The sequence below is a fragment of the Sceloporus occidentalis genome, unplaced genomic scaffold (assembly GCF_023333645.1).
Source record: "Sceloporus occidentalis isolate IW3139 unplaced genomic scaffold, rSceOcc1.0.p SCAF_3, whole genome shotgun sequence".
Lineage (NCBI taxonomy): Eukaryota > Metazoa > Chordata > Lepidosauria > Squamata > Phrynosomatidae > Sceloporus > Sceloporus occidentalis.
The window spans coordinates 72379618-72407438 of record NW_028316983.1 but is presented as its reverse complement, the minus strand read 5'-3'; the positions used below and the strand labels follow the sequence as shown (position 1 = coordinate 72407438).

Genomic DNA, 27821 nt, shown 5'->3' with positions numbered 1-27821 from the left:
TTAATAGAAGTGATTATCCCTGGAGATTTAAAAAAAAAAAGCCCTAAATTACTAGTCTGCTGTGGTCTGGCAGAGGAGAGACAAAGTTGCATTTCTGTCCTGGCCATGGAAGAGGAGACTTCTGTCCTCCAGCAGTCCACTTTGATTCTCTGCTGGGTTCAGAGAAGGAGTAGTGCCCTTCGTCTGCCCTCTGCCAGCCCATTCGCTTGCCTGATTGAGATTGCTTGCATTTACAAGCATGGCAGTTCCTGGTCCCCTCTAGCTAATCAGTCTAGTGCCTTTAGTTCTGTTTTATTGGTAGTCAACCTTGTAAAACCTGATATGTGTTGCAAGAAAATTTCATAAATTCAGCCACCATTCATAGTTTTGTTAGACTAACTTCTGCATTTTCAGAATGTTTGTGGTGATCATAATTCAGACCTAGAAGTGAGGAAAGTAAGATCTTGCAGTTATAATGAGGGAACTGGAACTGCTTTATCACTGTGAGTAAAGGAGACTGATTTTCCATTCAGGCAACCTTTTAGAACATCAGAGCATTTACGTGTCTCTGTCTAGTATCCAGGCTTCTAATAACCCAAAGGAAATTAAATTTGATAGGCGGTAAGAGATCTGTTTTTTTATCTAGATACCAAAAGCTGTGTTCATCCTTGCAGTTGTTTTATCTCATTTCAAAACAAACAAAACCCCAAAAGCAAAAGGTTTATGAGCTGAAACAGGATGTACTTTTTCTCTTATTATTACTGATTTTTTTAGTCTTCACCTAAAATAATAAATAAATAAATAAATAAATAAAATTTAAAAGTACCCTCATCAGAGGAATTGATGAAATGCATTTTTTAAAATTAAATATTGTTGGCAGAGTAGATTCCAATCAGGTACAGATTATCTTTCCTTTTTGGGGGGGATCAGTGGTAGCATCTTTATGGATTAGTTAACTGATGCCAGTGTTGCATTACAACAGTGCTATCCTAGCCTTTAAAAGGAAAAATTGCAGGTTATAATAGCATAGAGGGAAGAAGTATGTTTCTTTCTTTCTAAAGTTACAATTGGATAGTCTTCTTCCATCCTGGCACCCACTTTTAGATATGTCAATTTACAGCATATTTTGGGTAATGATATCAGATGTAGTCTTTTATCACACCTTCCTGCAGCACTATTGGTACTTCTGCTCTCATCTTGCACAATGTTAGCCCCACAAAAAGTTTGTACAGCAACACACCCAAGTAATCTGATGAATTCTGCAGCAGTACAGGGATTTGAATTCAGAATTTGAAGTACAGGCATACCTCAGTTAACCTTCTGAAAGTGAAGCTCCTTTTTACAAAGGCCAGGCCAGCACTCTCCTTTTTTTTCTCTTGTCCTCTGTCTAGCTAGACAGTTTTAGCAGCATCAGCATTGGAAGACTGGTGAAGGACGATGGGAGAAACACAAACCTCACCATGCATCACCTTGTCTGCAGGAAACAATGCAAAAAGGCTTGAGCAGGGAAAGAATGGGATTCTACTCTAGCTCACCATATTGTAGCTGTGCATGCCTGTTTAAAATAGGCAAGATAAACAGTAGCTGCCTTCAGAATCCCTTACTGAGTATGAATGAAAAGGAAAACAGAGAGCAGAGGAGCCTGCTTTGCTAGCTACCTCCAGCATGTTAAAAAAGTGCAAGACGATAGGTTTGACCACCAAAATGGAAAATGTAAGAAAAGTGGAGGCTTATGAAATAAAAAGTAATTTATTATGTACAGTATATACACCACCCTTCAACGCTAAAGGTTATCAGAGCGGCTTACAATTATTATTTTTAATTAGACAGTTTTGTGCCATCAGGCTTACAATCTAAACAGACATGACACAAAAGGAGAAGGGAATGGTGGTGGGGAAGGGGATGAGGTCCAGCAGTTCTTCTCTCCCTCTGAGGCCTGGACCAAGGCAGAAGTACTAGAGGGAGGGCTCAGCTTCTTGATCTAGGCCAGGCCTGATGGAGCTGGGCCTGCATCTCTCCCTCCTTGGCTGGATGGCACCAAATAGATTGAAGGGAGGGCTCTCCTTCTTAGTCCAGGCCAGGCCCGATGGAGCCTCCATTAATTAATTAATCTCTGTATGCATTTTGAAAGAAGCTTTCAGGTGATCTCTACAAGGTTCAAAATGCTTTTGATTACTTATACAATGCATACCTGATCTGGTTGTTTCATTTTACCTGTGCATATTGTTAGATTGAATAAAGCATTTTCTGAAAAATATGTTCAGCTGTGCCTTTGTGTGGTATAGGAACCTATCCCTCATCTTTACTGTTATTTCTACCTCTAGCACCAATTTTTCTGTAAAAGTAATGCCCAGGAACACATCTACTGTACTTTAATTGAGGTATACCTGTGGCTGGTAGTTCCCAGAGACCATGCTGTTTTGCTACAGAATACGTTGAACTAGGGTAGGAAATATACAGGATTCCAGAGGCAAATCTGGCAAGAAACATGTCTCCTGTACTACATGGATATATTGAAGGCTGGGGGCCTTAACATGCTCTATCATGAATTATAGACAGCTTCCTGATTCCTTCTTATAAGAATCTCTTCTAATTTGGAGCTGATTATTAGGGCAAGTCGCCATGAGTCAAAATCAACTTGAGGGCAGTTAACCAACAAAAGGAAGCAACTAAAGGGCAGCAACACTAGTGAGTTTGAGTGAGATCTCTGCAATTTCACACTGAGGGTTAGCTGTCTATTTTGACTAGTTAAGAGAGAGAACATTATATTGTAATATTTGTGGTAAATTTGCTGCTGCTTCCTTCTTGTGAAGGAAGGCTTTAAGGTGGTTTTATTCTTCTAAGAAATCTGTCAATAATTGAGGAGAATGCATCATTTTATGTGGCCTGTAAACATCTGAATCTTGCTTTCCTCTTCTGATGGGATGGTTTACTTAAATAACCTTTATGGCCGTTCACAAGGAAACAGAACATTAACAAGCCTATCAGCAGGAAACAGGTTGCATATAAAAGATATACAGTTATCGCAGTGCAGCAAGCTTTACTTCAGAATTGGGATTTACAGTGGCAGTTCTAAAACTTGAAACAAATTCATTAGCAAATTGATTAAATACCACTACAGATTATACTACTATCGATTATTCAACACTACCTCCAAGAAAAATCTTTCTTTTCTACATAGAGCATAATCATAAAGGCATGTAATATATTACTAGTAAAAATCAAGTACAGCAACATTTACAAAAGCAATGACATATTATATAATCAACACTTAAAAACATACCATAATAAAAACTAAAATGTGACATCAGCAAGACTAAAAGATGCTACACATTAAATCTTCCAATAGCACTATTGCACATTAAAATGCACTTCAGTTTATGGCAAGTGGAACAAGAAAAATGTATCCCATGAATTTCAGTTGGAAAGAAGTTAAGTGCATTCTCTAGCTCTTACCCAATAAGCGCTATACATTGTGTAGAATTTTCATACCCTCTTCTGAACTTTTCTGGTATTCCTTGCATAATCATTATTGCCTTGTCAACATGTGGTTGTGGGCTCAAGAAGAGAGGGATTTTTAGCTTTCAGGTTTTGGCCCTGCATCCCTAACCCCAGCAAATGTGGAGGATGCACTGTAGAGAGGACCTCCTCACATTCTGATGCACTCATGTCTCTTTTCTGTTTTAGGTGAAAGAAGCAGTAAAGTATGCTCTTAGTGCAGGCTATCGTCACATTGACTGTGCTACAGCTTACAGCAATGAAGCAGAGATAGGTGATGCTTTCCAGGAGACTGTTGGGGATGACAAGGTAAGGAAAAGAAGAAAAAGAAAAAAGGGAACGATTGGTCACAGGTAACTGCTGAGAAGTAGTTGCAAAAAAGATGGAGGCAGGAGTTGTTGTCCATGTTATAGGTTGGTTCTGTTCAGAAAATAGTTACTGCTGTTTCTTTTCTTTATAAACTTATCATGAAAGCCACGTATTACTTCCTGCTGCTTGTTGTGTGTTACAGACTCGGATTTGAAATTCTGCCCATTCTCTTGCTGTTTGAGCTATTGTTGCTCTAAAAATTTGCACAGGCACAATTTTAAAAGATAATGCAGTGGTTGTGTTGGCCATGAAAATGATGGAGCTTTTAATAATTAAAAACAGAAAATAAAATTGTTTTATATGCTTTCAACAGAAGCAATGCAAAAAGATATAATCAAAGGATGAACAACTACTTCAGCATTAAAAACAAGCCAGAAATATATCATCTGCTCCAACTTTTTCAGCTTAAAAAATAAACCAGAAATATATCATCCCCTCTAAAACTCTATCAGTCTTTATGTTGTATTGATGCAATTTATATAGTTTCTATATTGTCACTAATTTGGTAGGTGCCATGCTAGACAGAGCAAACTAGTTTCACAATGTGATGTTTCTCACTATGATTATCCTGAAAAATGGAAAACAGAAGATCATACTTAAAATGTTTTCAAGTATTGCTTGAAGATTATTTTCAGTTGCGGCTGTTTTGTTTTGTGTTCTTGTTTTCAGTCCACCTAAGACATAAGAGTTTGGGGTGTTTTGTGCCTTCAGTCTTATCCTTGAACCCATGAGAATTAAAGATGCCCTTTTAAAAAGGGAAAGAGGGATGAATGTGAAATTTATTCTGTGTTAGCATGGTTAGTATGGCAGTGTAGGCTATTTCTGATTAAGGGCAGCTTTCAATAGTATTAAAAACTTTTTCTTTAAGGTGTCAAATTTGATACGGGGTACTACAGCTAGAATGCATGGAGAAGCCATGTAAACAGGAATTACTATTGGTCCAGCACTGGTAATCTAAGATTCCTCTTATAATGGGAACAATGGAATACAATGGAATAAGTGGCTGTTTTACTAAACATACATTTTATAGCTATGAAAACATACTAGAAAAGCAAAAATAAGAGGTATAAAAGAGTAGGATGGAGAAACAATCTAAGAGAGGCATGAGACTATTGGATTATTGTATTTCATTTACTGTTTGTGTGAGTGCATATATAACTAGGAAGATTGTCTAGAATAGGGAAGTAGAGGAAAATGGAAGAGGCATGGTTAGAAGAGAGAGTTACATACTGTATATTGTACAATGAAAAGGTTGTTATATAAAAAGTTGATGTTAGTGTATGAGTTTTGAGACTACCACTTTCCTATGTTAAAAAAAAAGAATTGTGCAGTTTGTTAAAATATCTGTATCACTTTCTCATAAAAGTTTGGTAAATGTTCCATGTTTTGCTGGGAATGAAGCTACTCCTGTCCCGTACTGACTTGGCAATCATTCCTCCTTTATGAGCCAAAAGGGGGCTTCATCAGCTTAGAGAATGAACAGAGATACCAAACTATGAAGACATGGATGCATCTGTTTGATGAACTGAGTAATGTGTATTAAGAAATGGCCTTTATTTGTGCCCTTATTCCTTTTCTTCTTCTTTCTAAAAGACTGTTAAGAGGGAAGAACTATTTGTGACATCAAAACTATGGAATACCAAGCACCACCCTGAAGATGTGGAACCAGCTTTAAAGAAATCCCTACAAGATCTGAAGCTGAATTATCTGGATCTCTACCTCATGCACTGGCCACATGCTTTTGAGTGAGTGTCAAGAGGAAGGAAATGAGCATGAAATCACAGCAATGTGAAACAGCAGTGTAGAAGATGAGGGCGGTCAGATGTTTCTTACCATCTGCACAGATGCCAGTTTGTTGCCAATTCTTTTATCCCCCCCTTTTTTTTTTTTTTAGTTTACAGTAGATACAACCAGATTGTTTTGTTAGTTCATTAACATTTGGAGGCCTGAAATTCACATTTTAAAAAACACCAAGTTGAGAGAAAAGAGATAGGTGAAATAAAAATTGAGACTGTTAGAGGCTAAAAAAAGTTCTGGGCACTGTGCTTTGGAACTTGATTGGACTTTTGAACATAATGGTATAATTATGAGCAAAGCTAAGTCAACTTTCTAGGAATTATTTTTCTGTCATGGTGGACTGTGAAATTGAAGAGGAGCTGCCGACATTTTGTATGGCTCAAGATAATTTTTAAAAAGTTAATAACTAATTGGTTTTAATATTTCAGTATCAGCTAGAAAGCTTAGATAATAGTAGCTGTTGTATGCCTTTAAATTATTTCTGATTAATGGTGACTCTGAGGCAAACCTATCATGCAGTTTTGTTGAGAAAATCTGTTCAGAGAAGGTTTGCCTTTGCTTTCCTCTGAAGCTGAGAGGCCTTACTCAAAAGTCACCCAGTGGATTTTCATGGCTCAGTGGGGATTTGAGCCCTGGTCTCTAGGGTCATAGTCCAGCCACTATGCCATTCTGGCTCAGATAGTAGGCAAGATTAAAAAGAAGGAAAGAGAATGTGTTCTCTACCGAGTCACATGAAATGTGCATTAGCTTTTAATACTACTCCTGAGAGGTTTGTGGTCTATGCTTTATTATAGACGAGGAGACAACCTCTTCCCCAAGAATCCTGATGGCACTATGCGTTATGACTACATTGACTATAAAGAAACTTGGAAAGCCATGGAGAAGTTGGTGGAGAAAGGTTTGGTGAAGGCTATTGGGTTATCCAACTTCAATAGCCGACAGATTGATGATATCCTCAGCATGGCTTCTGTCAAGCCATCTGTATTACAGGTAAGCAGCAACAGGAGAATGTGAGCAGGTTGCTCCCTAGGGTGATGGTTTCTTTATGAGTGTCAACAGTGTGAGCCATAAGGATGGCAACTGTTTCTGCTGAGAGTGGAAAGAGGGTACAGGGGAAATGTAGCTTACTTTTACTTCTTTGTAAGGATGGTTTAAACTTGGGGTTAGGGTGGGTTTACCTCTGGCCTTTGGGCCAGCCTGCAGATTCCCCTGGGTCACCTCTATCCCCTCTAGGCTATGGGAATTGGGAGGAATCCTTGCTCGTTTCTGCTGTTTTTAGATGTGTTTTCTGAGTGGAAGGAAGCCAGTTCATAGCAGATACTGCTAGAGAGAGGCAACATCCCACTTGCTGTGAGAATGGATATGATCGAGTGCTCAAATCACGCTTCTGCCAAGGGAGGCTTGTGGCTGACTGGGAAGAGGCAAGACTCAGAGCCTTGCTGCATGAGAAAAAAAGCAGAAACGGAGCTGGAGAGTACAGTCAGCTGTCTTTATTCAAAAATTCAAGCATTTATGGTTTGAAATTTTTTTAAAATGTATAGAAATTCCAAATAGCAACGCTTGATTTTGCTATTTTATTTAAGGGACACCATTCTACTAACAGATGTTTTTAATGGGACTTGAACATCCACAAAATTTGTTATCCGTGGGGAGTCCTGGAACCAAACCTCAGCACATACCAAGGGCTCACTGTAGTGGCTTTTTCTGTGTTTTACCACATGATGTCATAGCACTTCAGTTCTCTTCCCATGGGAGACAGCTGTAAAAGTGTGCCCTTTTTCTAGTTGGAAACATCTGTTCAGTAAAATACACCATTTTACGACTGTCTCCTTTAGGAAGAAAACTGAGGCACTATGACATCATGTGGTCAATTACAGAGAAAGCCACTACTCTCTGACTCTGATTCTACTTTGTCGTCTTGCCCGATAAGGCTTCCAGAACGCAGAGGTATACAGTGCGCCAGTGTCGTATGTGGGCAGGCCATATGCGGCTTTCACCTTATGCTGAAAGCCGCACGCTGGAAGAGGCAATGCCGTGTGTGCCGCACCACAGACATGAACCCCAGTTTTCAATGAGGCTCCAGCATATGCGGTATTTCCCTTAAGTTCCACAGGCTGGAACATGTCCTCTACATAAGGGAAGAGCACATTGTATATGGTTGTAGCATATGTCCTCACCTGTGAATCTATGAGGTTCATAGGACTGTTTAATTATTTCAGTGTTGTTCCTTGTGGCATATTAGTGTGATCTACGATATGCTTTGAGAATCCCAGTGATATGGAATATACATGATGCTGATGAAATGTTAAGATTGCTTTGCTCAAGTATTTGAAGGGCAAATATACTGTCCAGTGGCCAAGGGCATGATGACCGTTAAAAGAAAGGGCAACAAAGCTCTCATGGAGATTTGAGTGACTAATGGGATTTTTTGGAACAGAAACATCTGAAAAAACCAATCCTCTCCTAATAAATCTCTTTAAAGTATAGATTTAGCCTGACTTAGTCAAAGGAATGCCACGGGACAGTTTATTTGCAAATGGGAGTCTGGTAATAAAATGCATTTTGTAGGGTAATAAGGATTGTTAAATCATGGTGTCTGAATGAAGAAAAGGAATCAAAAACTGGATCTCCCTGGAGATAGTCCATAACTACAATTGTTTGCAGTTTTTCTAATCTTATGTACAAAATTACAATGTCCAGAGAGAATGTAGTCCATATACCACAATTTGTACTAGAGAGATTCCTCTTGAACCCTTTAGAACAATTGCTGTACAAGGACATTATAGGTTGTATAGGCAAGAGCATCTGTAATATGAGAAATGTGGGGATATAAGAACTGATAGTGGTTGGGATTACTACTGTTTCAGTTAATCCACCTCCACATTTTAAACCATACCTCTTCCCCCCCTCCACACATGCACACCATTGATCTCTTAGTGCATCCCTCATTTCCGCTTCCACTTTTTTTTGTGGTAGAAGTGTTATGTTTTCTTGCAAGAGTAAAAGTATAGCTTAAGAATACCATCTTGCTAGTAATGGAAAGAATATTTGAGAAGAAAGGTTTTAAAAATGATGACGAGAAACCTAGCTGAGCAATAGTTTTCATAGTACATTGATTATTCCTCACAAAAATACATTTTTTGCACAGTAAACATGTTTTGCACAGAAGACAATGTTTTCTGCACAGAAAAGAACATGTCTTCACTAAACACAGCTTTTTCTGTGCAAAAATTAATATTTCTATGAAGAAAATGCTATTTTCTGTGCAGAAAATGATTTTTTTCTATGCAGAACATTTTTTTTAACACAGAACAAATCCTGAATTAAATATAATCCTCAAAAACTGACAGTCCTGCAACAGGGAGAGTAAAAAGTACAATTATCCATTATCATTTGTAAGAACAGAATTTTTGAAGATTAACATCCACACTTCTGTATGTATTAGAAATGCTGTTCTGTCTCTCTGTGCACCATCTGCTGGTGGGACTGCCATACAGGTTGTGATTAGCACAGGGTGTCTAACAAAGTTTAGCTGTATATCTACTAACATGAGGAAACAGACTGTATGGGAATGCATAGATTTCCATAGTAGCTTCTACTTCTAATTGTCAAAAGCAGATGTTTGTTTATCTGAAATCTGTTGTTTTAATATGATGCCTTTGTATAGCAGTCTGCCCATGACAATATATTGCTCTTACCAGGTAGAATGCCACCCTTACCTAGCCCAGAATGAACTGATAGCTCATTGCCATCAGCGAGGGCTGGTAGTAACTGCTTACAGCCCTCTTGGTTCACCTGACCGGATGTGGAAGCACCCAGATGAGCCTGTGCTGCTGGAAGAACCTGGGGTAAAAAAGCTGGCAGACAAATACGGCAAATCTCCTGCTCAGATTCTCCTCAGGTAATAATGGGTTAGCTATTAATAGAAGTGGATGTTGTGCATGGAACAAATAAACAGGTAGCTTTCTGTGTGAGTTTATTATTAAAAAGGGATGGGCAGCTGCTCAGCTCTCCTGCGACTTCTAGTCAGAATTCTTATAAAAACCCAACATAGTTTCTTTGTTTTACTAAAATCATCATCATCATCATCATCATCATCATCATCATCATCATCATCATCATCATCATGTGGCATAGGGGCAGTTTTGCTGCATTTTTGTGACATCCTGGGCTGTCTTAGGCCCAGGAAAAGCCATTATTTAGCTTGGAAGCTGGAGGAGGCTGGATGGCCCTTGGGGACCTCAAAAAATAGCTTTGAGAGATTGCATGCATCCTGTGGCCTGCATTTACCCACCCGTGCTTAGCCCAGTATTGTAATCTTTTTTTTAATAGTGGGAAAGCACTTAAAACCATTTCTGCCATTTATATAGCAAGTCCTGCAAAGGCTGAAAGGTAATGCTGTGTTCCAGAGGTTATGCACTTTTAGTTCCTGCTGCTGCAGGATATGTTCAGCTCTCTGTAAGAACAAAGGAACCAGAGGCACTGAATGTTCACAGGCAGAGAAAGGAGAATCTCATATTAAGATGGGAGAAGCCTTTAGGATATCTGTTCTGGCTGAATTTCATAGATGTTAATAAATAAGTTCCGCTTTAAAAATAGCCATTGATTTTCAGAATCTACTCTGAGGATTCTTTTAAAGAAGATGGAGTTGCATGCCAGCTTGTAGGTTAAGCTGATTCTGGGTTTAGCTATCAGCCTTGAATGTGCCATGGAAGCATGAAAATATTATAGAATAAGAGAGGAAGTGAGCAGTGGCTTTGGCTTCTACTATATCTCTATCAGGGACAGCCATTTTGTATTTTACATTGATTTTGTATAGAAATCGTAATGTTTTCTCTAACTCTGACAGATGGCAGGTGCAGCGCAAAGTGGTTGTCATTCCCAAGAGTGTCACTCCAGCACGCATACTCCAGAATCTCCAGGTAAATGAGACATCCTATCTGGTCTTACAAAAAAGCACAGCAGGCAACTTTGGCTGACAATACTAAGACTTACTCTGTATTTTTCTGTAGTAATATTGCATTATCAAGTTGTTGTTGTTGTGTGCCTTCAAGTTGTTTCTGACTTTTCGCAACCCTAATGTTTTCTTGGCAAGATTGGGGGGGGGGGGGGGGGTTGGTCAACCAGTGGGTTTCCATGGCTAAGCCAGGATTTGAACCCTGGTCTCCAGAGTAATAGTCCAATGTTCAAACCACTCCACCATACTGGCCCTTTTCTTAAAAATAGCAATAAGGAAAGAAAACACTTTGGTTATCTGTCTCTAAACCAAACCACTACACCACACTGTCTCTCATAGTTAATTAAATATTGATGATGAAGTAGCCATATTGTTTACAGGAACCAATACATGTACACAAATCATTTCCAATTTGTTCTTTCTAGCATCCAGAACGTGCAATGTTTCCTCAACTTATTTTATATTGAATGTTATTGCTACAGGGTCTGGCTTGTCTAGTTAGTTCTGATTTTTAAAATTGACAGGATTTGGTACATCTAGTTGTTGCAGCATATCTGTTCAGTTTGGTATAGCTGACCATTGCCATGTAAACATTCATTACCATCAGCTTCCCCTGCTTTAAATACATTTTTTGTTCTACTTTGATCTCAATGGTTTTCAACAGTCCCTAAATTCTGTTTCATGTTAAAATGTCCTTTTAAAATTTATTTCAAACGCTGTTTTAATCTTGTACTTTCCTTTTGGATTTAAATGAAATAATCATAATCCCTTTGATGTTTTACCAAGGCATTTCTTTTAAACTGAGGCAAAAACAAATATTTTCTGCTTCTGCTTTTCTTGTTCGTAAAAAAATAATTCATGAAAAGCTATTCCTTTATTTTGCTCTGTTATATTGGTAAGCCGGTGTATGTCTATTGAGATGCTATAATAATATTAGAATATTAGAATACTCTGGGTGATTCTTTCAGAAGATTTTGTTAAGGAAGAGATGGTTCTATGTGTTACTTGGACATGTCTCTTTATAGGAAGCAGGATTACGATCCATGAATTTTGACTCTTGGTTTGTTTCTTGTAGATACTTTTTGAACCATAACTCCCAGAATCCCCCACTTTTTTGTAGCCTAAACAATCAACTTTTCCAAGTTTTATTTTTGTCTCTAAAAAAGTGAGGGGGTTTATTTAAACAATAATAATAATAATAATAATAATAATAATAATATAAGAACACTACTGAATAGGACTACTGTTTCTCCAAAGAAACCCTGTTTCTTACAATATGATACTAGGCAGGACTGAAGAAGGGGATTACTCCATGAGGAATCACTCATTAATGGTCACTCCGGACTCCACCAAAGGACAAAGGCATTGAACTGAGCAGCCTTGCTCTTACCAAAGAAGTCCATTCTGTGGGACATCTCCCTGTCCTTTACTACCATGGTCAGATTTTTGACGGGTGCTTATAGTAACTTGATTGAGGGAAAAGAAATTAGACCACTCTGGTGAAATCTGGGATTTTTTTCATTGGTAACACAATATCACTTTAATCTCTATACCTCAACCCAAAGCATCTGGCAGTGAAAGCATGACATACACTGGTTAACACAAACTCTGTAGAGAGTAGCAATGTTTTAAGCATAGCAGTAGCAAGGCTACTTACATTTTTGTACTGCTTCATAGTGAGCAAAGCGCACTCTAAGCAGTTTACAATCTGTAAGTCAATTGCCCCCAATAAGCTGGGTACTCATTTTACCAATCTATGAAAGGATGGAAGGCTGAATCAACCTTGGAGCCCTGGGTTCGAACTCACAGTGCTGTGGCTGCAGTACCAGCATTTGATCACTGCACCACCAGGGCTTCCCTTTAAGGATAATTTCTATTTGTAATTTCCTAAAATTGCCACAAGAAAAAGGTTTGAAATTCCCTGTTAGTTGTGTGGGGTATTTTACAACATCCTCTATAGCAGCATGTCTGCAGCATACAACAACTCATTCAGTTATACAGTGGACCCTTCAGTTTTGTTGGGGTTAGGGGCACATGACTCCTGTGAAAGTGGGAAAACCTGCAAATAAAACCCCACTATTTTTAAAACCAAGAGGACACTTCTCTAGAATCTCTAGGTCCTCCAGTGCAACCCTGTGGGTGACTTCTGCCAGAATCATGCTGGAGGACCTACAAATACTCTGGGAATCTCTAGGTCCTTCAGTGCAACTCTGTGGTCAACTTCTGGCTAGAGATTCCTAAATTTGGAGGAGTGACTATAATGTCTAGGATTTGGAAGCCTTCTGGGAGTGCATGCCTTAGAAAGTCCTCTATAAAACCACTACATGGTGACTGGGCAATACCTTTACCAGACAGTACAAGATGCTTCTCTACTTGAGAGAAGAGACTGGGAAAGAGTGAAATTTTTATGTATCCTAGACATGTAGACAAACTGAAACCTATTTATATTGGGTAAAATCTCACACTTTTTCTAAAGATAACAATAAGCTAAATAAACAATTTCACTATCTCTAGTGTAATAAGTGCACTTTAGGACAGAGACAGATTTGCAAGAGTGTAAAGCATAAGCATCTGCTTCTTTTTTAGGTATTTGACTTCAGTCTAACAGATGAAGAAATGAGCTTTATTAAGAGCCTGAATAAGAACTGGAGATACATTGTGCCAATGGTTACGGTAAATGTCACCCCTGCTGTTTTGTATAAAGCATTTATGTTCACTATAATTGAGGCTTTATGTCATAAAGTTTCTGTGAGAGTGTGAGCTTTCTATCCCTTCAACATGACTAGACTTTAATGAGTTTCTCTCTTAGTAACCAGTCTTCAGACCTTTGAGCAAGGACAGCTAGAACAGAATACAAGGTGGCCTATTGTATACTTGATGAGCTGTTTTATGTAGCTTCATTACCTCTTGCGAATACTGTTATGTAGCAGGAATGGAGCATTTTACATAATTTTCAAAAAAGGTGTTGTATGTGTTGGTGGAGAGACATGAAACTGGTTAAAATCCCTGCCTAGTGCTTCATATGAGATGGGGTAGTGTGGTTTCAACAGTATACATGCTTCTGCATGATAGAAGCCACATCCTCAAAAGCTGTTTACCAGAATGTTGTTTACCAGAAAGATGACTGGTTTTATCTTCTGTGCAACCAGAACAATTCAGTTGAGAAATTGCTTTAAAACTGGACAGCTCTAGTATTTAAGCACAGAAGTTATTATCTATTTAATGGCTTTGAGTGAACCAAAGAAATTAAGCAGCCGCTGTTTCTTTAGCTCTGCTTTGTTCGTGTAACAAAGCCTTAACAACCCCTGTGCCATTGAAAGCCTCCTTGTATGTGACCATTTTATTGCTGTCAGAAAGCTTGGCTTCAGAAAATACTGGGTTGTAGCAAAATAAATAAAATGATTTATATGGCTGAAAGCATGACTTGTTCTGGATAAAAGGAAGAGAATGTCTATAATAGTGAAATCTTGTGGTGAAAATAGGATCAGATAATCCTGCCTTGTGATGGTAAATGGTGAAAGCAAATGCATCACCAGACCTGAAAATTATTGTTGTTGTTTTCCCCCACCTACCACTTTAAAATGTAGTCTTTAAAAACATTTGTTCATGTTTAAGATAGTTTGTTTGTGACACTGTGAAGTTTATCGCACAGGCCCTACAACGGGCTCATTGTGTTACAATACGTGTGCGTGCAGGGACGCGCACGGATTGAGATGGGGCTAGGGACGGGATTTTTGTGCACACTGGAACACCGCTACTGCCGCCGGGCGTTCCAATTGCGTCCTCCCTCCGTTCCAGAGGGCATGATTTCTGAGAACGCTTTAGAACAGTTCTCAGAAATCGCACTCTCTGGAACGGAGGGAGGACACAATTGGAATGCCTGGCGGCAGTGGCGGTGTTCTAGTGTGCAGTAAAATGCCGTCCCTAGCCCCATCTCGTTTCATGCGCACCCCTATGCGCACCCATTTTGTAATGCAACGGGCCCGTTTTAGGACCCGTGCGATAAACTTCAGTAAATACTGTGCTGTTAGTATTGTGTGCCCCCTAGTGGCTCCTGGGATACAAAAGAAAACTGTACTGTCAGTTTGGTCTTTTCCCAGCAGAGAGGGTCCTGTCCTCCTGTAATCTGGGTTTAGCTCCTCCTATTTGCTCCTGTAGGCAGGGACAATAAACAAAAGACCGGCCCCTATATAGGGAGGAGCTAGCCCCCCTGAGCCTCAGTCTTGTTCCTGCCTATGCTCCTAGCAGGATGTGTCTCTTCGAGCCAGCCAGCTTTTTCCTTTCTCGAAAGTGGTTTGAGAGTTCTCTTGGCCTTCCCTTCTTCTCCTCTCTCCTGCCTTTCCCCCCTTCCTTGGTGGTGGCTATGGCAGAGGACCCCAAGAGCACTGGCTAAGGGTCATCCTTAGCTCAGGCTTCCCTAGCTCAGGGTCTGCCAGCTCAACAGAAGGAGCTGGCTTCAGAGAGAGACCCATTGGGATGTGTTTGCTGTTGCTCTGCAGCTTCTTCACTACTGCCACTTCAGTCCTTTTCTTCTCTTCGTTTCTCTTGCTGCCTTGGGAGCTTGAAGAAGGACTTAATATGGCAAGGGCTCCCAAGACTGGAGAAAGGTCTTGGCTTTGCCAATGACTCTCCCCCTCCTCCAGAGCTGCCCCCTATCATGGTGGGAGCACAGGAGATTTCTGCAACAGCATTGCAGCACATGGGAGCCGTGGGAACAGATGGTGAGGGGTATCCCCTCCATATCTCTGTTTCTCCACATCACCTCTGCCCAGCCTGCTTAAGGCCAGGGATCAGTGAGGAAACTGGCCAGAAGTCATGGAAACTTCCCTTCTCAGCATCTCTGCTCAGCCCACTGGGGCCTGAGTTCAGAGGACAGGCCAGCCAAAAGCCATGGCAAAGGATTTCTCTGCATCACCTCTGCCCAGCCTGAAACAGGGCCAAGGTCAGAGAGGCAAGCCAGCCAGAAGACACAGGAGAAGGGTGAGTACCAGGGGCCCTCTCTCTCCAGCCATCAAATAGCCTTTGCCAGATCTAATGCCCTCTCTTGGAGCAAGCATTGCCATGAGGCCTCTGCCAGGGCCATTGCAGGCACTATGCCTAGCATAAGGTTTGGGACTCTGCCAGGAGGGCAGATAGGGGCATAAACCCTTGGTCTCCCCCTTCCTTCCCATCTCTGGCCCCAATGGCACTCAGGACCCCATAGGTGTGGGGGATCCTTTTGCAGACTGGGAAACACGTGGTGGTGTTGCCAGGGCTCCTGCACTTTCCTTTTGAATTCTTATAATGAGATGGTGTGTAAGGAGGCAGAGGACTCTTCCTCTATGTGGTACAGCCGCATGGCTGTAAAGGAAGCTGGACTTGGCCCAGCAGGAGCTGAAGCTTCCAACTCTAAAATGGTCCTTTTTGGCTGCCACAGAGCATCCCACAAAAAAGCACAAAATGGCTTCATGTCCTTCCCAGAAAGAGCATGGCCTCTGCCACCCACTTCTAAACAGGGGTTGGAGGGCCATCTATTGGGTATGCTTTGATTGAGAGTTCCTGCAGGGCAGAATGGGGTTGGACTGGATGGCCCTTGAGGTCTCTTCCAACCCAAGAATTCTATGAGAGAGCACATGGATACAAATCCTCCTGTGTTCCCTTCCCAAAAATTACAACAATAAAAAGGGGGAAGCCACTTGTGGATATCATGGGTGGAGAGTTCCCTTCACTCCCAATTGTGTTTGGCTGCCCCAAACTATGGCAGCGGGCCTCTCCTTTCCATCAGAGATTATCCTTGTCAGTACACAGACATGCCTCAGGTAAATGTAGAGCCATGTCCCACAGCAGCCCCTCTGCCCTTCCCAGCTACTTATGCAAGTTGGAAGGGAGCTGAGGACCAAGCCATCTTCTATAATGCAGCCAGGTTACTATAAAGCAGGGGTAGGCAACCTTTTTGAGCCGGGGGCCGGGTTGCTGTCCCTCAGACAACTGGGGGGCCGAAGCCAAAAAATAAATAATTTAAAAATTTTAAAAAATTAAACAATAAATAAACTGGGACAAATGTAGGACAAAAATTTCAAGTGGAGGACACTTTTTTATATAAAAAATGGAGGACACGCTAAAAATTTGCTGATTTAAAAAAATGTTAATATAAATGCATGTTTCGGAGGCTTCTATAGACAATTGCCCCCCTTGCCTGCCGCTTGCCCCCCCTTGCCCGCCTCCTCCTGATAGGCCAAAGGCCCCACGCCCTCACGCGAGAGGCCAAAGGCTCTGGCAGCAGGACCAGGCTGGGGCCGGTCCCAAGGCCTTGCCGGGCCGCATCCGGCCCACGGGCTGCAGGTTGCCTACCCCTGCTATAAAGCCTGCCTGAGATTAAAAGGGCTAAGCTTCTAAACCCCAGCTTGAAGTTGGGGCTGTTTTAAACATAAATAAAACAAAATGCCCTGTGAATATCAGGGCTACACTACAGGCCATATACAGCTATCTACCCATGATTAGCAATGGTCTTCAGTCACTGCTAACCCAGGAGCAGTTTCCTCAGTGCCTGGAAGAAGCTACTGCCCAGGCAGCCTCCCTTGATGGGGCAAATAAAGGAGGGGAGAGCCCCCCCCCATAACAACAGGTCTAGGGGCTCTGGTTTACAAGAGATACTGGTTAACTTTTTCTGGTGTTCATTTTATTACTGTTAGCCCATGAAGTTTGAGTTGTGCTGTTTCTGCTCACCCCCCTCTCCTTTTTCCAGGCCAGAGAAGATGCCTGGAAACTAATTCAACAAGGGAAGGGGCTAGCCATAAGCCAACATGATGATTTTTCTTCCTTCCTCATGGGCATCCATCTCTGTCTCCATTAGGGCCACAGCCTTTTTGCACATGGTTCTACCTCCTTTGTGCAAAATGTTATTCAGCCATAGCACTTCTCATTTAAGAGCATAAGCTTTAACAATACAGATTCATTTAAATGCTAATAAACAGGGTAACAAGCAAGGAGAAGGCCTCTGGTCACTCAGCAGACCTCTAATGCTTTCATACATTGAGGATCTTTGGTAAAAACATCTCATATTAGATGATAGATATATTGGATTAAGGTGACCAAGCAAGTTCCACTTTATTGGCAAAAGGGTTATGTTCCTGTTATAAAACACAGGGAACCTCAGTCAGCTAGCCTCAGGAGAGGTGGCTCCCCTTGCCTTCCCTTCTTTCATAGGAGAGATGTCTGTTAAAGGGAAGAAACTAAAAAATACAGTTTCTTCCATGAGATGGTTCTCACTAATACAGGGGGTTAAGAAAAATTATATAAAAAACAAACAGACAAACAGACTCCTCTCCATGGGGAGAGAATTTCCCCTTCCTCCAGGAGTGTTTTAAAACAATATAATCAGGTTTTTCTGCTAAGGGGTTGCTTCAAATCCCATTCAGACATCCTGCACAGCCCTGAAGAGTCTGCCACAAAAATCACAATTACCTCTTACCTTGGCTAGATAGTTTACATTTTAAATAGCAATGCCTGCTGATGGGCTTGCCATTCAGCTGCTGCCTGGCTTGGAAGACCCATTGTAACAAGGTATGCATATGATGAGTTGGGCTCAAGGCCATGAAGGTTCATGCTGCCAATCTCTTTCTTTTATTGGTCTCAGGGTGCTACAAGATTCATTTTCATATTGTTGGGCATGCTTTGATTGTGATTTCCTGCATGGCAGGGGGTTGGACTTGATGGCCCTTGTGGTCTCATCCAACTCCATGATTCTAAGATTTTATTGTTATAGGTTAGCTGCTGTGTGGGAGAGTGTCTAATCTGGGTTTTCATGCCAAGGTCTGGCCCAAACAACACCATTGTCCACTGCCTTCTGAGGCTGGGAAAATGGACTTCCTAGTGCCTATGCCTTCTTTTTCTGCTAGCACAGCTTGTTTGTTTTTATATATATATATATATATATATATATATATATATATATATATTCATTCCAAAAACAAACTGTGGCCCCATACAGACTGCCAAAATAAAGCTGCTTCAGGTCACTTTGGAGGTATGTGGTTTAACTGATGCAAGTGTCCTAAGAGTCCGGAAGCTGCTCCAAAGCTGTGCTCCAGTACTTAGGACTGGATTGTGGCTTTGGCATGGCTTCTGGACTCTTAGGACACATGCATCATTTAAACAGCATACATCCAAAGTGACCCGAAGCAGCTTTATTTTGGCCTGTCTGTATGGGGCCTGTGATTTTACTATTTTATACAGGAGACTCCATTTTAGTATACCATTATATTTTCTGTGACTTCAACTTCCATGGATCTGGTATCCATGCAAAGTCCTAAATTCAACTCCAGTACATATCGAGGGCCCACTATACTATTTTAAATTTAGGTTTGTGTTCCTTTGACAGATCCCTTTTGTGGAGAAAATTCTCTCCTCGAAATTAGATACCAGAGGGCTATCCTTGCCAAGCCCCCTGTTCCCATTTCATGACTCCTTAATCAGCAGTTCATTCAGCCGGGAGACCCCTCAGCCTTCATACAGGTTGATGATAGTCTGCTACATGGAGTTGGGGTGATTTTTGAAGTCTCTAGACAAGTTCATCCTCAAAAGAAATCAGACTTAATTCTGACCACATGCCCTGTTAACACAGAGTGCATCTATGCTTCTGCATGGACTCACCAATGTCTGCGAGATAAAGGTTAATCCAGTGTCTTCTTTGCCTAACCATGGGATTAGTCTTATTTTACACAGGTTCACAGATGTTCCAGTAAAGAACTGCACATTGTTTTGAAATTTTAATTGGAGGTCAGACATTAACATTCCTCTTTCAGAGTGGTAAGTCTTAATTACTACAAATGAAATCACCTTAATATCACCTTCATTGCTATAACCAGTTGACAAGGTGATCAGTGATAGGCTGGAAGCTGCCATAGGTCCAGAATAGATCAGGTTCTATTCTGATTGATCACATAATCCACTGCTTAGGCAAGTTCTCATCAACTGCTTCAGGTTTTCAGTGGCTGACCTGCTATAGTCCATCCAAGATGACATTAAGAAGGGACTTGACCCAACATGGTTATAAGGCAGGTGTCTGCCATCACGTCGTTTCTGCTCCATACGAGAGCAGCTAGAATGGCAGCCATCTTCACATTAAGAGGCTGTTGAGGGGAGTTTTCCAACAGGGCCTGCCCACCAGACATCGTTTTCCATCTTGGGATGTGAACACGGTCTTAAAGGCTCTGACGGTTGGGCCGATTGGGAGGCCTTCCTCAAACACCTCTCCCTCAAGGTCATCTTCCTCACGGCCATTCCCTCCGCCAGATGGGTGTCAGAGCTGGGGCCCTGTCGGTACGTAAAGACTTGTGTATTTTTAGGCCTGTCTCAGTGTGCCTTCGTCCAGACCCTACCTTCGTGCCTAGGGTCAACTCAGCCTTTCAGGTGTCACAGGACATTCTCCTGCCTTCATTCTGCCCTGATCCTAAGAAGGACTTGGAAAAGACCTGGCACACATTGGATGTGTGCAGAGCCCTCAAAATCTACATCAAGAGGACTTCAACCTTAAGGTCATCTGAGATGTTCTTTTCCTTTCGCCTGGGCTCTTTGGGGTGCAAGGTACCAGTCTCGACTCTGAGTAGGTGAATCAGGTCTTGTATTCAAAAGAGCTACTGAACTCTTGATCTCACTCTACCGGAGAGGTTGATGGTGCACTCAACCAGGAGTGCATCTACCTGTGGCCTTGACCACTAGCGCCTCCCTGTCAGATATTTGCAGGGTGGCCACATGGAAGTTGCCTTCGACCTTCATAAGACATTACAAACTGGACGTGTCTCAGTCCGCAGAGGCGTCATTTGAAAGGAGGTTCCTCCAACAGATTGTGTCGGGGGCCACAGTCTCCTAGCAGCACCTCCCTCCCAGTTCGAGAGGGCTTTTGTAAATCCCAGATTACAGGAAGACAGGACCCTCTCTGCTGGGAAAAGGAACGTTGGGTACTTATCGTGACACGTTCATTTCCTGCAGAGAAGGGTCCTGGCATCCTGCCCACCCGGGTGCTGCATGCGGCTTCCGACCCTGCCTGCCTGTTGGTGGACCTGCCTTGTTCTTCTTCTTGTTGCTGGATTGGTTTTTCTGAGTTCTTGTTTGTTCTTGGACTAGTTTTTTCTAAGGTGTTCTAGTTAACCCTTAGCTGATGTTACTAAAGTTCAGTTCCTTGACTACCTTACTAGTCGCTTGGCTTGTTATTGACTGAGGCTCAGGGAGGCTAGCTCCTCCCTATATAGGGGCCGGTCTTTTGTTTATTGTCCCTGCCTACAGGAGCAAATAGGAGGAGCTAAACCCAGATTACAGGATGCCAGGACCCTTCTCTGCAGGAAATGAACGTGTCACGGTAAGTACCCAACGTTCCTTTTCAGCATCCAAGGCATTAAACTGCTTTCCATAAAAGTATTATACTGCATCTCTGCAGTAGGCTTCATTTCTGCATTTTCTCTTTTCTTTTTGCATGTGTACTGCACAACTTGTACATGCACATAATAAATGTCATTTACACTCTGGAATAGTGGTAAGAATTGTATTTGACTGACACTCTCCTTATCTTTTACAGGTGGGGGGAAAACTAGTAGCAAGGGATGCTGGACACCCTCTCTATCCCTTCAATGAACCATATTGATTCTAGCAGAAGGAAACTACACTAAAGACTGCCATTGCAATCAGATATTAGACTTTCAAAAATCAAAATAAAATGTTATGTTTCTTTAAGAATTTATTTTTTTACCTTTATTAACTAACACATGTTCACAGAAATAAGAGAAGTTGTATGTAAGACTCCTGAGTATACTCACCTGCCTTAATCTTTTTCTCTTCTTTTTTTAAACAAAGTTGACTATGGTACCCTCTAGAAACCCAGTATCAATTCAGGGAGTTGTAATAAATTGCAAGAGGTATACAGTGCACCTATTAAAAAATAAAAATGCACTGCAATTTCACACTTCTGCTTTGATCCAGAATTAGGAAAGTTATGCTTAGCAGTGTTATGTTGCCTTAACCATTGATGTGTTCACATGTGTAGTGCAAATCTACTTGTAGGAGTGTACTTTAGAAAATGCTGCAATTGGTGTTGCTTTGATGGCTGGATTAAAATTTATTCTCTAACACAGTGTTTTAATAGACTCTGTGCAATCTGTCAATAACATAGTTTTCTACCATGCCCTTTTTACTCTTTTCTGTCACAGGTATGTCCTCTGTTATTTACATACTCAAATGCTTTATAGAGGAGTTGAATGGAGATAGGTAACTCTCTTTTCTAATAGCTGCACTGAAACCATAGGTGATCCAATTGAACAGTTTAACTGAAATCAGGAATATCTTCTATCTTTTGAAATCAGAACAAGATCCAAAACGTAAACTCGGCTACTTTTTAAGCATTTGTTCTGGAGGTTATCTGTCTAGTCCTTCTGTTTAAAATATAAAGGTGTCTTAAAGTATTATCTTTAAAATGTAAATTTCCCCTTTATGTTTTGTATGTACTGCCAAATACATATAATTAATGTGTTTTTTTAAAGAGACACCACTTACTTTACAATATAGTTGGCTAAAATGTGCTGTATGCAATGTAGTACTGTCATTTGGACCTTGTTTGGGTTATAGGAAGAATCAAGACCTGTTTTGTAATTGAATGAAAATGCCTCTTTTGGTGGATTGGCAGCATGCAGCCCCTTGAGTCTATGTAATTATTCTAGTTTATTGAGTATTATCCTAATTTATTCTTGTTTAGAGCCTTCAGTTCACTAAAATATGACTCAGGAAGACACTCACATTCCTCTAACTGTGAGGTAGGTAGTTATGACCCTCCAGATGTTTTTGGGTATTCAAATCCCATCAGCCCTGGCCAGCATAGCAAGCAATGAGGGACTGCAGGAGCTGTAGTCCAAAACCCCCAAGAGGACCAAGTTACTCACTCCTACTTGAATTGAAACTCTGGTATGCAAACATAGTATAAAAGCCTAGACTGTGCATCAGACTACATGCTACTTAATCACAAATGTGGGTTTCAATAGGTAGATCCTCTTGGTCTCTCCAGGAATTGCTATTTCAGTTGGTGTAAGACCTTACTTTACTTGTACTTACCTTAAGACCAACCAAAGGGCACATTTCTACTGAAAACAATGAGCGCAGGTGGATTTGATCTCAAGTACATATTAAAATGTGTTCATTGCCAAAGAAGTGTGTATCCAGCTGTCAGAAATGACTAAGCAGGTTTTAAGCTTGCAGAACCTACTACTATGTTTTTTTTACTACAACTCTTAAGGTCCACCAACCAGGAGTAGTGGAAAAATAGGAGCTCATGAGAAGGCGGCTTTTGAATACAACCTCTGGACAGGACAAAACCAGCTATTTGTTTCCTCTCTGCTTCTTTCTTGAAGTTAGAATCTTCTACCATATTACTGGTAGATCACAATCTAATTTCTGCCTTCTCTTCCACCACATGATATTCATGGGAGAGGTGAACAGGTTTAGCGTATTTTAATCTCATAAGCAACTTCATATTTAGTTGGGCTCTTCATTTCTTCCTATAATGTTGCTACCTTATTCTATTCTTTGTCTTCATTTGAGGGTGCACTGGGTAAAATAATTTAAATCAGGGTACAGACTGCAGAAAGGGGGAGGTCCGCAGCTCACCAACAGCCCCAGCCTAGTGCTTTTCCAGGCCACGAAGAAGAGACAAAATGCCGCTTCTCTATGGCCTGGAAAGACGTGTCCATGGGGCTTCATGCCCCTGGACATCCCAACAGGTGCTGCAAAAAGGAGGCCCCTTTCTCCTTTGCATCACTGGTGCGGCCATGGAAAGGCCGCACCAGCGATACGCGTGCACAGAAGGAGCTTTCTGCGACGCTGAAAGCCTTGCTGCCCTGTGGTGGCATCACGCATCACGCATGCACCAATCCGTGTGGAGGCAGTGTGTGCGTGACGCCATCGTCGCACATGCTGTATGGATGGCACGCTTCCAAAATGGCACTGTCCATACAAACTAGGGCTGGGCGCTCCCCAGCCTTTAGTTTTGGCCTGAGGACGGCACTTCTGCATCGAGCCAGAAATGCTTCACTGCCAAGTCTTTCAAGGTGTAAACCAGGATGGCTGCTGCATCTTTTCCCTAGCTACACTATCCCTTTAGATCTAGAGAGCTTCTAAAACCTATGCAGGTTCCTTCAGAAATTTGTTTAGGCTCAGAAACTGGTCCCAGCATATTATTCAATTGTGTAATAGATTAGTGTGGCTGGTGAGGTGGTGGTGTGAGCAACCATAGTGGGAACCAACTATAAAGGAGAAATTGGGCTGTGCAAATTACCTGCAAGATCTTAAGTTCAAAATAAAGGTTGTGGGGTTTCTGACTCATTGTTTTCTGTAGCCAAAAATCCTAACAACTCAGACTGTTAGCAAAAAGGAAAAAAAGCTAGCTGTTTCATTTCACTGGGACTGATTCACAGCAGGAAGTGGATATATGAAGCAGGATTATCCAGCATAAGATGGTGGATCACTCAAAGGCCTATCTAGTCTAATATTCTGTTCAAATAGTGTTTAATGAATTGCCTATGGGAAGCCTGCCAAAAGGACCAGAGTGCAGTTGCCCCTCCTACTCATATTCTACTGCAACTGATATACAAAGGCATCCTGATTCTGATCCTTTTGTCCTGTGTAACCTTTTCCACTCATTAACCTGGAACAGATGTTAAGCTAATTGGCCTGTATTTTCCCAGAAGATCCTTTGTTAGAGAATTGTGTTTTACTGTCTTTTATTTTATTTTTTTACAGAGGCTAATGTGAGGGACTTGTGTTACATATTCTAATTAGACCAGCAATTTTACTTTTGGTTTTTAAAAACTCTCAGGTGGATGGCTGTCTGGTCCTGTTGATTTGTTAGCTTGCAATTTGCCAATTAGATTTCAAACATCTTCACTTGCCATTACCATTTGTTTCGGCTCCTCGCTGTTCACTAGGACCCACTTTCAACCGATCTGCCAAACCCTAAGTAAAAAGGTTGAACAAACTGGGCAAAAGTGGAAGAATGGGGCACACGGCAATGTAAAAGTCCAGACTTTTATTTGCAACCTGGGAACGATATAACAGAAATGTGGTGTGTCCAATCAGTAGTAATACCATTTCAGGACTATTAAAGTTCCTATCTGTAAATCCTAACTGTATTTACTCAAAAGCAGGTAACATTTAAAACTGCAGCCTTAGAAACTAACAATTATCAACGAAGTGCCATAATCTCTTCTTATGTCTAAACAGGTAGGCAGACTGAACAGTAAAGACTGGGCCAGTTCAAGACTTCTAAGAATATTTCACTGAACTGATGGTTGCTTATTTCCAAGCTGCAAGATGAGCCCATGAATATAAACATGCCTAAAAATTTATTTGGGAGCTGACATGGTGTAGTGGTTACTATGACTCTGAAGACCAGGGTTCGAATTCCAGCTCAGCCATGTAAACCCTCTGGGTGACCGTGAGCAAGTCACACTCGCTCAGACTCAGAGGATAGCAATGGCAAACCCCCTCTTACCAAGAAAATCCCATTATAGGTTTGGCGTATAAACTGGAAATGACTTGAAGGCACACAACCACCAATACAAGCATTTATTTAAACAGCTTTACGTATCCCTGACTTACATTAGACTTTGCTGCAGATTATAGCCTTGTGTAACCACAACATCAGTGTAATGAGAAGAAAAATTGACAGGTTGTGCCTTTATAAGATCAATGAAAGTAGCTTCCTAATAATAATGGGTAAACAAACACCAGTAGAAAAGATAGCAGTTGCTATCATCATGACTGTTGAGCAGGGATTTGTTCTCATTGTATTGGGCGCTTTTATCTTTCTTTTAAAAAAGTGAGTGATGGGTGGAAAATAAAGAGATACACTTAAACACACCATTTGCATTGAAGAGGGTAGATTTTTCCCTCTTGTCACTGGCAATTCCAGTGTATGAGAGGAGGATTTTATACAATGCTGAAGGTTCCTATTGCAACCCTTTAACCTTTGTGAGCTTTACTCAGCTGTCTTGCATTGTGTGACTTCAATGTTGACTATGCAGGGTAGGTATAATATAAATACTATATAAATAAGTTAACTTGTCCCTCCATATTTGCTAGGGTTAGGGGCACAAGACCCCTGTCAATATGGAAAAACCACAAATAACAAAACACCATGTTTTTACCTGAGAGGACACCCCTCTAGGGATCTCTAGGTCCTCCAGCACAACTCAGACACTGACCTTGACATTGAACTGCACTGGAGGAGCTACAAAGGCCTAGTAGAGTATTCTCTCTAGGAACCTCTAGGTCTTTCGGTGCAACTTTTAGTTAAAGTTGACCATAGAGTTGCACTGGAGGACCTAGATATTCCTAGAGAGAACATATTAAATCTGTGAACAATCAAATCCGCAAATATCAAAGCTTCAAATATGGAGGGATGAGTGTATAAAGCCCTAAATGGCTTGGGCCCGGGATACCTGAAGAACCGCCTCTCCCCATACATTCCGCCTCGCACCCTCAGAACGTCTGGGCAGCAATTACTGAAGGTGCCTGGGGCTAGGTTGGCCTCCACTACACGGAGGTCATTCTCCACAGCTGCCCCAGCCCTTTGGAATACGCTGCCCACCGAGCTCCGCTCGTCTACCACCCTGGCCCAATTCAGGAAGGATTTAAAGACCTTCCTGTTCCAACAGGCATTCCCCGAATAAAATCCTGTGGGCCTCCCTCCTCTTCCGTGGCCAAGAGGTTGGGCTATGGGGCTTTTGTTGGTTACTTTTCTGTATAATTATTGTATTGCATTTTAACTCTTAATTGTGTATATTGATTGTATTTTAATCCATGCTGTAAGCCGCCCTGATTTCTAGAAGGGCGGGATATAAATAAAAAATTTATTATTTATTATTTATTTATATAAATAATATAAATATAAATACAACAAAAATTGTTTGAGGATAGACAAAAAATCCTGGCCAATGCTGTAGGCTGAAGTGCTCAGTGGTCCCCAAATGGTGCCCTTTAAGAGATTTTGGACTTCAACTATCAGAAGCCTCAGCCATGTTGGCCAATAGTCTGGGATTCTGGGAGCTGAAGTCCAAAATCCGTTAAAGAGCACACAGTTTGGGGACCACTGAGCTAAAGGCTAAAGGGCTGTATGAGTTTTGAGGAAAATAAAGAAACTCAAATGCAAAACAATTCCTGATTGTTTTCTTTAGTCACCCTGTGAATTACCACAGCATCACTAGGTTATCTGCTAAATGCTATTGATTTTTACAGTCCTTCCCAGTAATCACTTGTTATGTGCCTTCAAGTCATTTCCCATGTATGATGACCCTAAGGCCCTTATCACACGAGCAAAATTTGAAGTTATCCCAGGGTCAATGTGAAGGCAATGCAGGGGCAATCATGGGGTTTCAATCAGGAGCCATCCTAAACAGAATCATGGGTCATTTCAGGGTTAGGTAAATTCTCTTTTCCCCCGAATTTACCTAACCCTGGAATGACCCCCGATTGTGTTTAGGATGGCTCCTGATTGGGTTTGGTGTCATGTCATGTGATAAACAAACTTGAAACCCCATGATTGCCCCTGCATTGCCTTCACATTGACCCTGGGATTACTTCAAATTTTGCTCATGTGATAAGGGCCTATGACAGTGAACCTATCATGAGGTTTTGTAACAGATCTTGGAGGACATCAGAGACTGAGACCCAAATAAGATGGAAAACAGAGACTCTTGGCAAGATTTTTCTATTGTATTTCCACCTGATGATGAGCTAGTTTTAATTAATTGTTATTTTATTTTATCGATGTGTTTTTATGTGTAATCCCACCTCGATCCATTGGGAGAGGTGGGAAAATATAAACAAACTATATTACTATTATTATTATTATTTGTTCAGAGGGGGTTTGTCATTGCCTTCCCCTGAGGCTGAGAGAGTGTGACTTGCCTAAGGTCACCTAATAGGTTTCCATGGCTGAGCAGGGATTCGAACCCAGCTCTCCCAACCTGCATCTGCTCTGTACAAATAATCCCATTTGACACCGCTATGGACTCCTGGGATCTGTAGTTTGTAAGTTCTCAGACAAAGATTCTTCTTTGTCAGAGAATTTACAAAGTACTGTACAGATCCCAGGAGTTCATTGTGGGGTCAAATGGGATTATTTCTGTATCTCACATAACTACAGTTCCCAGAATTCCATAGCACTGTGCCATGGCAGTTAAAAGTGGTGTCTATTATTACT

General features: G+C 41.3%; 1 protein-coding gene across 7 annotated transcripts in view; it reads left to right on the top strand.

Annotated features, from left to right (window-relative positions):
- Positions 1 to 22672, top strand: part of AKR1A1 (aldo-keto reductase family 1 member A1) — a 33042-nt gene extending 10370 nt beyond the window's left edge. For 5 of the 7 annotated variants that reach the window (XM_089515019.1, XM_089515017.1, XM_089515018.1 and 2 more), the window contains 7 exons: positions 3667 to 3786; positions 5440 to 5591; positions 6438 to 6633; positions 9345 to 9544; positions 10493 to 10565; positions 13187 to 13273; positions 21153 to 22672. In XM_089515019.1, the coding sequence (XP_089371145.1) occupies positions 3667 to 3786; positions 5440 to 5591; positions 6438 to 6633; positions 9345 to 9544; positions 10493 to 10565; positions 13187 to 13273; positions 21153 to 21218 (894 nt within the window). In that variant the 3' untranslated portion in view covers positions 21219 to 22672. The remainder of the gene's footprint in view (positions 1 to 3666; positions 3787 to 5439; positions 5592 to 6437; positions 6634 to 9344; positions 9545 to 10492; positions 10566 to 13186; positions 13274 to 21152) is intronic. The other 2 variants (XM_089515016.1, XM_089515015.1) reach the window with 1 other exon arrangement.
- Positions 22673 to 27821: the final 5149 nt, after the last annotated feature.